Below are 14,173 nucleotides of genomic sequence, written 5' to 3'. Positions count from 1 at the left end.
TAATCCCTGAATGTGGAGAGAAATGTTCAGACTTTACCAACAGATACAGAAGTGTTGATTACCCATTGCTTGGCTAACTTCCCTTAGGATCTGGCTGAATCCCAAATCCTGAGATGGAGACCAAGTCAGCTCTGTGATCTGTTTCTGTTATTAATCAATCATACATCTACTCTAGTCTTACTGTATTGAGCTGGGATCTTTCTTGTTTGCTGACACTATAAGCCAAAGGCACACATGAAAAATTATAATCCTCAACATGCTGTACAATCCTCAGCCCACATTTATAACATATCTTCTTTGTGACCAGCTCCTGTCCCACATATGTCTGTTATTATTATCTTTACATGAATTTTAGTAGAAAATAGGTGAGGTTACTTCAAAGGAATTAACACTCTTCATTTTTAAAAATTACTTTTTTTTTTCTTATAAACTAAAATAGGTTGAGGTTAAAAAAATCTTGAGCATAATATTAAATATAAATCTATGAAGGAAATTTTATATAAATATAATATGAGATAGCCCTAGTATGTTACTTTCTAATCATTTAACATAGTGAACAAGTAGGATAGATTATTCAAATACTTAGTGAGCTCATGAAATATATAATGCACATGTTGCATACCATTTTCTTTGTGCACAAAGGCTCCCTGAGGAGATTCGGGGATACCTTTCCAGACTGTGATTGGTTTGGGATAGCCAGGATCCATGGTTTTCATTTCTTCACTATATCTCCAATACCTGAAAAGGATAAATAAACAACAACAACACATGCATAGAAAAGACAATTATGTATACAAACAATAACAGCTAGCTAGCATTCATTAAATCCTTGCTGCATGCTACCTATGTACTTGTTAGTGATTTAAAGAACTGATTTAAATCATGCAAAGACAGTGTACACAATTTATTCTGTTTCCTTTTTAGAATATGCTAAAAATGGATATTTTATTTTATATTTATTCAGTCTGCTAAAAATTAATTTTAAAACTCTAGCTAAGCATCGTTACAATTCAAAAGGGTATCACCAACCTATGTAGAAATCAGAGGTTTTCATGATTTTTAAAAATCTTACTTAGGCACCAGAATACATCATTTGAAATAAGCATAATCTTGATCCATTTACTCATTCATTTATTTAACAAATATTTATTGAGTACCTACTGTGTTTCTAGCATTACTGTAGGTGCCAGTGATACAACCTTGGACAAAACAGACATGCCCCAGCTCTTATCAATCTTATATTTTAGGATATGTAGAGATTACAGGCAAAAAAAAAATGTCAATAAGTGCATACTATCATAGGAGGTGGTAAGATCTATTAAGAAAACAAAGCAGAAAAAATTACTGGATAGCAAGTTCTTTGATAAGCCGTTGTATGAGCACAGAGCAGAAAGAAGTGAGAAGCAACATTCTGTAGTTTTGGGGAGCATAACATTCCAGGTAGAGTAACTAGTTATCAAAAGTTTCTGTGGCAGGCATAAACCTGGAGCACTTGAGCATCCACAGTGAGGCTAGAGTGACTAGAATAGAGTTAGCAAAAGAGAGACAAGGTCAGAGTGGGAACCAGCACCTGTGATTAGATAGACCCTTAAACTATGGCAAAACCTTTTGTTTTCCTCTAGGAGAGATGTGAAGCCAATGAAGATTTTGAGCAGAGGACCTTCAAGATACGGCTTATTTTTGAAAGCAATGCACTGCTGCTATGAGTTCAACAGATTGAAGGAGGTAAAGTAGAAGAAGAGATACTGGTTAGGATGTCATTTCAGTAATCCTTGGGCTAGAATGAGTACTGGAGAACTGATGATGATTCAAGGGATTGGGATATTATTTTGAAGAAAAAGCCCAAAGAGCTTACTAATGGATTGAATGCAGTATGTGAGAGAACAAAGTTGAGCATAACTCAAGAATTTGGGGCCTGAACAACCAGAAGAATAATGTTGCCATTCAGTGAGGTAAGGAAGCATGGAAAGGTAAGTTAAGGAGGTTTGAGGAATTGTGAGTTTGATTTTAAGCGTGTTAAAATCAGATGCCTGTTAAACAACAAAGTAGTTGTTGATGAAGCAATTAGGTATATGACTGTAGACTTTAGGGCAAGTCTTGACTAGAGTCCTTGGTGTATAGATGGATAAACAGATAAAAGCAAAGCTTGCTAAAAGTCAGAACTCTCAGAGCTCTCATCCCTTCACAAGGTGGCCATTGGACCACTTTCACAGACCCACTAGACATCTAAGGAAAAAATTGTGAACCTCCCTACTTTGGATCACTCATTATTGCCTATATGTTCTAAGAGTCAAAATTTTTATGTCTGAATGTTCAAAAGGATTGACAAAACTGGGGTGAAGCCATTGGGAGTTCACAGTGATATTGCCTATTTTAGGGCAGGCATAATGCTCTATGCATTATATCAAATGTTTATTCACTATAAACTCATGAGAGAATTGTCATTGTCTCCATTTGAGAGAGGAGAATTCTTGGAGGACAATGACTCATAACCAGTTCTGTTCCATTTCAAAAGTCACTATTCTTTCTTCTACACATAGCAAATATGTTTGACAACATTTTCTCCCCCACACCACTAAACATCTCTTAACATATGCTAAAGGTAGCATTTCACGAAGAGATTTGTGAAGTAACACACAATGCATTATCTTGGGATTAGGCATTTAGCTTAAATCAGAAAAAGAGAAAAAATATCCAGTCTTTTCTGTATATTCTCTTGCTTCAGGTCTATGGAGAATCCTTTATCTATAGAGCTGTGGGATCTTGTAAAGAATGTTTTGCTATAGATTCCCAGATACCTCAGATAAGTAACATGTGGAATATTAGCACTTCCCCCATCTTCAGTGTTCACATGGAAAAGAAAAAAAGATTGTTTCAGGATGTATCCCAATAATAAGCCACAAGGCAGATTTTATCCAGATAGGAAAATACACTGTAGAGGGGTTTGTCATAGATTCTTATCACATAGAAGATAAGGGCAGATTTGATAGAGAGATCAGGAAAAGCTTCAGGGAGAAGCACTGAGCTGAAATAATGGTAGCCAGGCCTATCTTTCTGAAGAAGACAAGTAGGGAGTGCAAAGTTCTACCAAAACTAAAGTATATTTTCTTTCATGGAAACATCTGCTTTTAAGTTATTTTTGAATATTCCTGTATCACAGAACACGCTGCGATGAATATAACATGGTTAATGGGGTTGAGATTGCACTCAGAATCTCCAGATCTCTTCTCTCAAGTAAATATTTCAATGGGATTTACAATAGTCATATATATTAACTGGTTCCTGAAGTTGATCATAAAGAAAAGTTCTCACAGAGAAATCATCAAATACCTTATTTCACGGATTCTAAGATACATATTTTTTTCACATTTCACATCTCTATTATAGGTATTTCACACCTCAATACTATGTCAAAGCATACTGGGCAGAGTTTTCCCCTCAATGATAGATTAATTTATGATGTGTCTTACAATAAATGGCATTTTTAGATGGCATAAACCATAACTTAAAGCAAGTTTTAAAATTTTGCTAACCCAGGAATAATTTAAAATCCTAGGGACAATGGGATCACACTCTACATATGATTTAAGGAAGATTACTACATATTCGGAAACCAGGTTTGTTCTCCAAGATGTAGTTATAACCCTGTTCATGTAACAATACCTATTCTTCATGCAGTGCTTTGTAGCTATAAAGTAAATTTATATACATACATTGTTTTAATCTTATTTCACTAAAATCCCTCAAATATCTTTTATATTGCATATTAAAACATACTTATGCTGAGGTCCTAACATAGATATAGTATATATGGGCACGCAATTCAGTCAATGACAAAGCATTGGGCATCATATTATTCAAAGGTAAGGTCTTTGTCACATTTGCTCTTCTTGAATGTTAGAGTTGAAACTCAAACTAATGGTCTTTGATTCATAGTTTAGTACAATTTTCTACCACAATTCTGCTAGTGTTTCCCTTGACATAACATTCTTACATTAATCCCCCTGTCATCTTACTCTCTTGGGGTCCTCACTCAAATTCTTAATGTTCATTGTGTCAATATAATTTTCCTTCATCCCTTGCTCTATTTGCTTATAGATCCATTTGCCTACCAACACTTTTTTGAGCACTTATGTGCAAGACACATAAGATTTATTGAGATCACATTTCAAGAAAATATTTATGGAATGTGAATTTTATTGTACCCTCTAGTAGGAACATAATCCTGGTATGAATTTTTCAGGATAAAAGCAATTTTCCCCTCTTTTTGTTAGTAGATAATGCAAAACTATAACTTGGGATCATTTCACCATCTTTGAAAAACTCAGCATAAGATTGGACCCTCAGGTTACCTGCTGTGTCAGCTTTGATATATGTCCAGTAAACTTCAATGTGATTAGAATCATCTAACTATATTCAATCATAATATTATTCAGTCCGTTATATTATTATATATACACATTATATCCAGCTGTCTTATAAAAATGCTGAGGCTTATTCATAAATATAGGTTTGCATTTTAATTTCTAACATATTTGAACATATTTCAACATGAACAAAAAAGCTCATCTCACTGATATTTTTCTCCCTGAAAAATAGGCTTATAGGTTCATTGAGAAGTATATTAGCATATTCACCTGGAACATTATGTAAATAAACCACTTGGAGGGGTTTAAGATTTAGATATTATAATGGAAAAATTTTGGAATTTTGTGCAGTAAGGTCAGCAAATGATAGTAGCTATTATAAATAAAGCTTATATTTTTTTCTTCTGATATATCAATAATCTCTGCAGTAGAATCATGACTTTAAATTGCTGATTCTTTGAGAAAAGCATTGTAAATCAATCCTTTAAAATAAATTATGAACGGAAACGAGATTTATTCATCACTTTTTAGATCTGATCATGAGTCATAACCATAAGACAAAACAGTTGTCCATGTAATAGTATACAACAATTTCTTAAATTCCTTCTGTGTGAACAAATAAATGGTATAGAAAATTCTGAAATGACATACTTTAATGTTTCTGGATACTGAACTCAAACTGAACAGAAAGTGGCTCCAAGGTTGATTTCATATGATCCGGTCATTTCTTCATCCACTTTGTCTCATTTTCTTACTCTAGAGCCAGACTACTTGCCTCTGTTATCACAAAACCCAGGGCCACTTTTATTCACATCCAAATAATCATACAAAATCTCTTTCTTCAGAAGCCTTATTAAAAATGTAACAGAATTGAAAATATCAATCTGTACTCTGTTGGATAATTTTAAAAACACAAAAAGGAATTACTTCATAAACACACACCTTAAGCTATAGGAAATAAATGTATTTTTCTGTTTGGCTATTAGTAGTAATAATAATAAAACAAACCAAAATAGATCTAAATTTTATCTTCTTTCTTTGAAAATGTCTTAAAATCCTCAACGGTTCAGCCTAGAATGAAGTATGACAAGAGAGTCTTGGGTATATTTGTGAGAAGATGCTGAGATGATTTAGGAACATAGCATTTTAGAGCTAAATGCTATGAAGATCAAAATGTATCCAAGTATCAAATTATAGTATATTAAGAAAAGGGCAAGTAGGAGTCTGAGGGACTGAGTTCAATGCTATATGTGAAATGGTGAAACTGGACATTTTAATCTGAATTTACAGATCTGTTTAAAGAACCATCATTTCATCTACACTTCTTTAGCTATCTCTATACGTATGAGATTTCATGTCGGCCCTTACTTTCAATACAATTTATATGAAATTACTCTCAGATCTGTGCCTCCAACCCACCTTTCCTTGTGAACTGTTACTACCTGCGTGATTTCTCTAATTGGTGTGTAAGCAGGTATCTCAAACCGAAAATGAACATTTCAAACTCTTAGTCCGCTTCCCCCAGTATTCCTTCCTTTCTTTGCTACATCTTCAGAAATGGCACCATCTACTCAGTTATTTAGGCAATAAACCTAGATGTTGTCTTTGATTTGCTTTTCTCACCCGTAAAATCCAAGCCATAAGAAAAATTTGTTATGATTACATACAAAATGTAAACTGTACTCTTTGCTCCATCTCCACTGCTACCATTGTGTCCCCCTGTACTACTTCAACAGCCTACCAATTAATCTCCTTGCTTCCACTTTTGAAGTCCATTCTTCACACGGAGGCCATAATGATGTTTTTGAATACACATCAGAACATGCACTTTCCTGTTGAAAACCCTCCAATGTTTTCCATTGTACTTAAAATTAAAAAAATCCAGTCTTTGCCATGTTCTACAGGGCCTCGTAATCTGGTCCCTGCTTACCTGTGTGACATCCTTGACCACTTATCCACTATGCTGTAGCCACAACATTTTTTTCTGATTTGAACATTCTAACATTTTTGCTTTTGTACTGCTATTTCAGGTACTTACAACACACTGTTCTGAATAGCTTCGTGTGGTTGAAATTTCTCCCCACTAAAGTCCTTGCATCAGTGTACCCTTCACAATTTAGGCCTTTCTTGACCTCCACACTAATTTCCCAACCACTCTTTACCACCCACAAGCCTCTATCACATCATCACCTATTATATTTCTTGTAGTGTTTCTCAATGTTAATGTATCAGGGTCATTTATTTCTTCTCTGTTTACAACTATCCCCCCTAATAGAATCTGAGGACCATGGGAGAAGAATATGTGTGCTTTATTTTTACTACTATATCTTCATTACCTAGTACATGTCACATAGTATGTGCTCAAAAAATGTTTTAACTAAATGAGTGAGAATTATGCCAAGATGAGTACAGAAATCTTATGCAAGAAGGAATTAGAGCTATTGAGAATGTAATGGGCTGTCTCATATTTATGCTGTCACCACAGGCAGTCAGGTGCAGAAGGATGAATACCTATGGAATGTAACTGAGGCAGTCTACACTTTGGTAGGAAGTGAATATGATGTAGGACTGACATATGGCAGCACTTGAACCAAATATAATTTAAAGGTATGCTTTGTTTGTCTAGCAAATTATATAAATGATTCTGATTTTGAATGCTTTTCTAGAGTATTTGTACTTTCCAGCTCATCACAGTACCTATCACTCCCTACTGCCGTATATATTACTCCTATACCCAGCACTGTATATATTATTTGCATGATCCCTTAAAGCAATTGAGTTTTTTACACCAGGACTAATTATCTCTAAAATCCTTTTCTGATCTTAACCTTAGAGAAATAGAAATCTGTTTTACATTTTTTTAAAACAGAAAAATGTCAATGAAATTAGAGGAAGAAATAAATAAAGATAAATGTTTTCAATATTTTCTCTAAAAATATACATGGAAAAAATATATAAAGTTAAAATTGATAAGTATTGTAAATATATAATGCCTATAAGGAAGAAAAACTCACTGAATTCTCATATAAAAGTGATAAGCAAATTGTTGTTTTAATGTTTGAGTTAGATAATTTAATGTCTTTTCCATCTACTTTTAATCTAGAATGAATGTATTAATAAATTGTGTGACTTTGGAATTAAGCAATTATACAAATATGAAGTCATCTGTTTATAAAACATCTGTGACTCATGAACTCAAATATAAGATCACACACATGGAAATTAGTTGGGATCCTGCTTTAAATATTTTTAAAACCTATAAAAGCAGTTATTTAAGCAGAACTTAAAATCAAACTATTTCTGTATATTTTGTTATATTTTGCATGAAGCTTGTCAAGTTAGAAATAAATTAACTAAAGCTCCTTTTCTCATTTACTATATCTTTATTCCATTATAAATTTGGTATGTAACCTTCATTGATTTCACTGACTTGAGGTAGCCCACATTTAATTTCTAAACTTAATTTTTTCAAGAAGTGCTAAGTTTTCAGAATGGAAACATTTTTAAAAGTATGGCTAGCTGATAATAAAATGGCAGTTTTTATTGTCATCTATGAAACCCTCATTAAAGCTGTTATATGAAAGTTAAGCTTTCATGTTTTGTCCTGTTGAAGTTAATTTCTCCAGGGTGTCTTCTCAGCCTTTTGTTTCTACCCCTTTCTGGGGGTGGGGGTGTGGTGGGGACAATACAGGACTGTATTGAACCTAGTCCTGAAAGAGTACATTCAAGCAATTAAAACCATCTGAGGAATTAAACTCTAACAACCTGAGGGTTGTTATTTTAAAGAATATAAGTCCACAGATTTATTTTCATTAGGGGTCACCATGCTGTGGCAATTTCTTCATTCTTCTCTTTTCATACTCTAACTACACATATCTTACTGAGAGTCATATACTTTTTTGTGATGATAAGTAGTATCTTCTACATTAATAGAGATTTTGTTTGATGAATCATTTTGTTTTGTGATTTAGTAAGAAACATTCAGTAAAACCTTAGTTTCATGATAGTGAATTAAAAGCTATGAATATTTTGCCATAGAAATATATACAAATTTAATGTATAAAAAGCTTGTAACAGAATAAAATTATACATTTTTATCCATGGACACAAATGATAGGATCTTTTTGTTCACAGATAAAGCTCAATGTTTTAAGTCACTTGCTATCAAAAATTACAAAGTGTAAAATAAACAAGGTTTATATCCTTATTTTTCTCATGAAGCTGGAGACATTTTATAGGGTCACATTATGTTAAGATTATAAGGCGAACTCAATACCAGCTTGTTGCTCATTAAAACCTGTTGTTTTTATGTGTGTTTGTGCATGTGTGTGCTTTAAATTTACTTGTAAAATAACATATTTAAGTTTTACCTAACAATGAAGGTTACTTATGAGTGTCACATTTTGACCCAACTAGTAATAGTGTAACTAAAATTTGATTTTTCATCTTTATTTCTTTTTAACATAATATTAATTTAAAATAATAAAAATATAGCCTTTAGCTTATATTTTATATGTAATATCTGTCAAAAAGTAGGCAGGGGGTGAAATTAGTATGCTTAGTGGCTACTGTATGTCATAAACTAATAGTTCACTTTGTTTTACAAACCCTGTTAGTAATGTCATAAAAGGAAAAGAAATGACAGAAAATAGCAAGAGATATTATACTTCAAGCTAAAAGTGTTTAGTCCAGTGATAGTTTAGTTAGTTCATCGCACCTATCTGCTGGTACCTAAATAAATAGTGTCCTAAGAAATAGAACTCATGACTAAACTGAAAGTATTTGAAAATGTTCAAAATTAACTGTGTGAAAAGTGTAAAAATTTAACTTTAAATATAAAAGCAAAAATAAAGCCTCTCTTAAAAGTACTTTTTAAGTAAAGTAAGTAAAATTACAAGAAAATGCATTTTAAGGATAAAATACACGACCTATACAGCTTTATAGGCATGTTAAGATTATACAGAAGAGAAAGAATATATACTGTATATATACATTCATAAGAAAGTCACATTACTTGGGTATATTAGAGAAAGATTTATCTTGAATATTATTTTAAAATATGTTTAAAAATGGTTGCAATTCTATTAATTCTTGTGCTTATATCTATACAGATTCTTTCCTCAAATGTACATGCCTATTATAGACTAGATATATTGACTTCTCTAAACATTAGTTAACTGTTTTCCTCATGTGAAGTGTGTACTGACCTGTCCCCCTTGAAGAAATAGGTTTTCCCAACGTCCTCCCACCAAATGGCTGAATCAATACCATGAGGGGGAATTCCGCTTCCAAGAGTAATCAAGTCATGAGGGTAACCAGGTTGAAGAGTCGTGTCCTTGAACACCCAATATTTGTTACCTGTATGAAATAAGTGCAAATGCAGAATACACTAATTTAATGTCAGAAATTAGAATATATCTACTAACACAATGCATTTAAAATTATTTTACATGAAATCCATGAAATAACTTAGTAGCAGTCACACCTGGAATACTGACATTATTTTTGAAACATAAATGTTATTTTCAAAAGTGGACAAAATGAAAACTTACTTAATAATGTAATCAGAATTTGTGTATTAATTTAAGAAATAAAAAAGATCTACAACTTGCCCTATTGAAACAGTTTTGAATCAAGGGTCAGGGATTCTTCCTCTAGGAATTAGAGGCCTTATTTTCATTCAAGGCTAAATCATTCCTGTGTGTTGGGCATTCTATATGCCCTCAGATTGCTGTACTGATTACAACCTCTACTCTGTTAAAACACTTCTTCTGGTCTGATCCTTTACTTTTAATATATAAACATTCACAAGTCCATCTAGTTTAATAAAGTCATCCTCTTTTGACATGATGCCCTCTTCTAGCTGTTACACTATCCTTCTCTTTAAGAGTGGTGACTGAAGGTAGCAAAATTTTAACCCTAAACTTGTTCAGAATTGCCAGAGTATGGCAATACTAAAAAAAAGATGAACTCCAGTCAGCTTTATTACTGTTTTGAAATTATCTACAGACAACACACTTCCTCATGCCCTACAGCCCTGGCAGACTATGTACACCACTCCCCTCTTTGGTATGACTCTCAAGTAGTCTGCAACCATTTCTCACTCCACTGAAAGTTGACTTAATACCCATTGTCTTCTGAAACCTTTTGTCCTGGAGTCACCAATGCCTACAGTTTTCCACCCTTATCTATTGACACAGTTGCCCACTTAAAGAACTTTTCTCCCTGAGCTGCTAGAAAACCATTTTGTTGTTGTTGCTCTTTCTTCTCTAGCTGCTTCTCTCCGAGATTCATTTATTTTACTCAGTCCTTGAATGTTGACATTTCCCAAGGCTCTGTTCTCTGCCCTCTTCTCTTTTAATTTTAAATTGTACAGGGACAGAGTGGTGTCACAAACTCAAATATTTATAAGGGCCAGTCTAGAGATGACAGGAGTGGAGTGGCAGAGGTATTCAAATATTGAGACACATCCTGGATCTTTCTATACTCAAGCAAGAAACTTCTTGAGTAACTAACTCCTCTTGAGGTTAATATCTGGCAAAGTAAAACATTATCTTAATATCTTACAAAGTATCCTGTGTCCTTTCTACTAGATGTAAGGCCTTCCTCATTGTTAAAATATTTCAATACTATCTGTAGCTGAGGACTATGATAAACTGTAGCATTCATGTTATACCTAAAGGAATTTAAAAAAATTTAAAACCACTTACTAGCCTAAATCAACACAATACAAATGAACCAAAAAAACACATCTTCAGGCTAGATTTAGGTAGGAGTCTCTAGTTTGTAACCAGGGTAATCTTATTTAACCCAAGAGTTTCTACTACCATTTGTTATCATTTTAAATTAAAACAACATTTGTTGAGTACCTCCAGTGTCCCAAGTATCATGTTAGGTACCAAGGATACTAAAGAGAACAAGACAGAACTGATCACTACTCTGATCATCCCACACTCAAGTGAATTCAGCAGATGAAAACCAAAAACACAAAAATGTAATTATAGTAATTGAAAAACTATTGAATGCTACAAAGGAAACACATCAGGGGTTGAGAAAAAGAAAACATAAGGGGAACTTACTTTAAATAAGGAGATCAGGAAAGCATCTCTGAAGAAGTAACACTTAAGCCAAATTTAAAGAAAGAGAAGAAGGTGATACCTATGCAAAGAATGCTGGGAAGGGTGCTCCAAGAAAAGCAGAGTTTTATGTGATTAAAGTTGAAATAAGATCCTTGGAATGTAATAAGCAAGAAGATAGTAGCACTGAAAACCTATATGATGGGCTTGGATCTTAGTTTGAGTACACTGGTAAGCCATCAAAGAAATTAAATTAGCAAAGGCATATGGTCTGTTTCCTATTTTCAGAAGATGATCTTTGGTCTTTTTTTGAAAATGGATCTTAGAGTGAAGAGTGGAAATGAGAAGCTCTATCAAAGATCTTTTGCCAGGGAAGAACCCTCAAGATGGAGGAGGAGTAAGACATGGAGCTCACCTTCTCCCCACAGATACATTATAAATACATCTACACAAGGAATGACTCCCACAGAACACCTACTGAACGCTGGCAGAAGACCTCAGACTTCCAAAAGGGCAAGAAAATCTCCATGTAACTGGGTAGGGCAAAAGAAAAAAAAAAAAAAAGACAAAGGAATCAGGACAGGACTTGCACCTATGGGAGGGAGCTGTGAAGGGGAGAAGTTTCCTCACACTAGGAAGCCCCCTCACTGGCAGGGACTGGGGGGAGCTTCAGAGCCTCAGAGGAGAGCACAGCAACAGGTGTATGGAGGGAAAAGCAGAGAGAGTCCTGCACAGAGGGTCCCAGCACTCCATAGCCTGAGACATTTGTCTGCTCACCCACCAGAGCAGGTGGGAGCTGGGTTCTGAGACTTGGGCTTCAGAGGTCAGACCCCAGGGAGAGGACTGGGGTTGGCTGCATGAAGACAGCCTGAGGGTCTAGTGTGCCACAAATGAGGGAGTCTGGGAAGAAGCTTGGGCCTGCCAGAGAGACAAGGAACCATTGTTGGGGGTGCATGAGGAGAGGGATGGGCCTGCCATAGGAGCTTCTACCGCTCACAGGCAGAGGACACAGTCTACATGAGCTTCAGGGGTGGGCGCGAGCTGCAGCTGCTATCTCAGACCCCAGAGGCAGGAGCTGACTGCTACTGCTGCCACCGCTGCTGCCAAGGGTCCTGTGAGCAAGCACAGCTCACTGCCCACAACTTCCCAGTGGCTTGTGCAGACCACCACTGTCAAGGGGCCCACGATCCAAGGCCAACTTCCCCAGGAGAGTGAAGAGTGAGCCCCAGGCTACTGCAACTTCCTGCTGGCCTCTGCCACCACAGGCACTCCCCTCACATCTCAATTGTGGCTGCCATATCCATCCCTCTCCCCGGCCTGAGTGAGTAAGTGTGCACTAGTTAGCCACTGCTTTTGCCCCCTCTCGCCTGGGCAGGTAAGTGATGGGGCCAAAAGCAAAGCTGAACTGCAGGGGTGGTGTGACCAAAGAAGAGGAATGGAAATCTCTCCATGCAGCTGCAGGAGCAGTAGATTAAATGCCGGCAATTGGCTTAGTAAACCCTACATCTGTAGAATATCTGAATAGACGAATGTCCCCACAATTGAGGTTGGTCTAGCTTTAACAACTGTGGAGTTTGGGGGTAAGGACATGCAGGAGTTGGGCAGGTCAAAGTCTGAGCTGGGCTCACAGTGCCCATGTCAGTTCCAGAGACCTACTTAGAGGTATAGGAGGACTTCCTGGGTAGGCAGGGATTGGCTGTGGCTCACTCTGGGGTCAAGGACAATGATGGCTGAGGCTACAGGAAAATAATAATTATTATTACTATTTTTTATTGTTTTGTTTATTCTGTTGTTCTTTTTCATTATTCTTTTAAGTTTTTTATTTTTTCTTTTCTTTTTTATGCTTTTATTTTTAATAAGTTTTTTTTCTATTTTTACTTTTTTTGTAATATTGTATTTTTTCCTGGTTTTTGTTTTTTTTCTTTGTTTTGTTTTTATATTTTTTAACTATATTTTTAAATTTTTACTTTATTTTTTTGTTGTTTTCCCTTTTTCATTTGTTTTCTTCTTTCTTTTTTTATCATTTTTGTGTGTTTGTTTTATACTTTGACTTTTTTTAGTTTGCTTTCTGCTTTTGATTTGTTTTTTGTTTTTGTTAGTTTAACTTTTATTGTTTTCATTTTGGGGTTCATTTATTTGTTTGGTTGCTCTCTTCTTTTTTGTTTTCTCTGTTTTGTTTTTCTTTTCTGTTTTTGTGTGTATCTGTATTTCTTTGTGTGTGTTTGCCTGTTTGATTTTGCTATAACCATTTGTCTTGGGGTTTTTCTTTGTCAGTTTGTTTTCTTTATTTTTTTTTCTTCCATGCTATGCAGATTGCAGGGTCTTGGTTCTCTGACCAGGGGTTGGCGTGAGCCTCTGAGGTGGGAGAGCCGAGTCCAGGACACTGGATCACCAGAGAACTCCTGGGCCCAGGGAATATTAATTGGTGAGAGCTCTCCCAGAAGTCTCCATCTCAACAAGAAGACCTGGCCCCACCCAACAGCCAGCGAGTTCCACTGCTGGACATCTCATGCCAAACAACTAGCAAGACAGGAATACACCCCCACACATTAGCAGACAAAAGGCATACTAAGCTCACAGACACCCCAAAATACAACATCTGGCATGGCCCTGCCCATCAGAGGGACAAGATCCAGCTCCACCCACCAGAATGCAGGCACCAGTCACCCCCCCACACACACACACACATAAGGAAGCCTACACAAGACACTGGACCAACCTCAAACACTG

General features: G+C 35.5%; 1 protein-coding gene across 1 annotated transcript in view; it reads right to left on the bottom strand.

Annotated features, from left to right (window-relative positions):
* Window positions 1–14,173, bottom strand: part of MMP16 (matrix metallopeptidase 16) — a 348,577-nt gene that overhangs the window by 8,469 nt on the left and 325,935 nt on the right. Inside the window, exons 8-9 of the mRNA XM_029222957.1 lie at window positions 9,575–9,725; window positions 623–738 (exon numbers count right to left, since the gene is read on the bottom strand). Coding sequence (XP_029078790.1) covers window positions 623–738; window positions 9,575–9,725 — 267 coding nt within the window. The remainder of the gene's footprint in view (window positions 1–622; window positions 739–9,574; window positions 9,726–14,173) is intronic.

The sequence above is a fragment of the Monodon monoceros genome, unplaced genomic scaffold, assembly GCF_005190385.1.
Source record: "Monodon monoceros isolate NGI ecotype Baffin Bay Population unplaced genomic scaffold, NGI_Narwhal_1 Super_Scaffold_14, whole genome shotgun sequence".
In the NCBI taxonomy this organism is placed as follows: domain Eukaryota; kingdom Metazoa; phylum Chordata; class Mammalia; order Artiodactyla; family Monodontidae; genus Monodon; species Monodon monoceros.
This window is presented reverse-complemented; position numbering and strand designations above follow the sequence as displayed.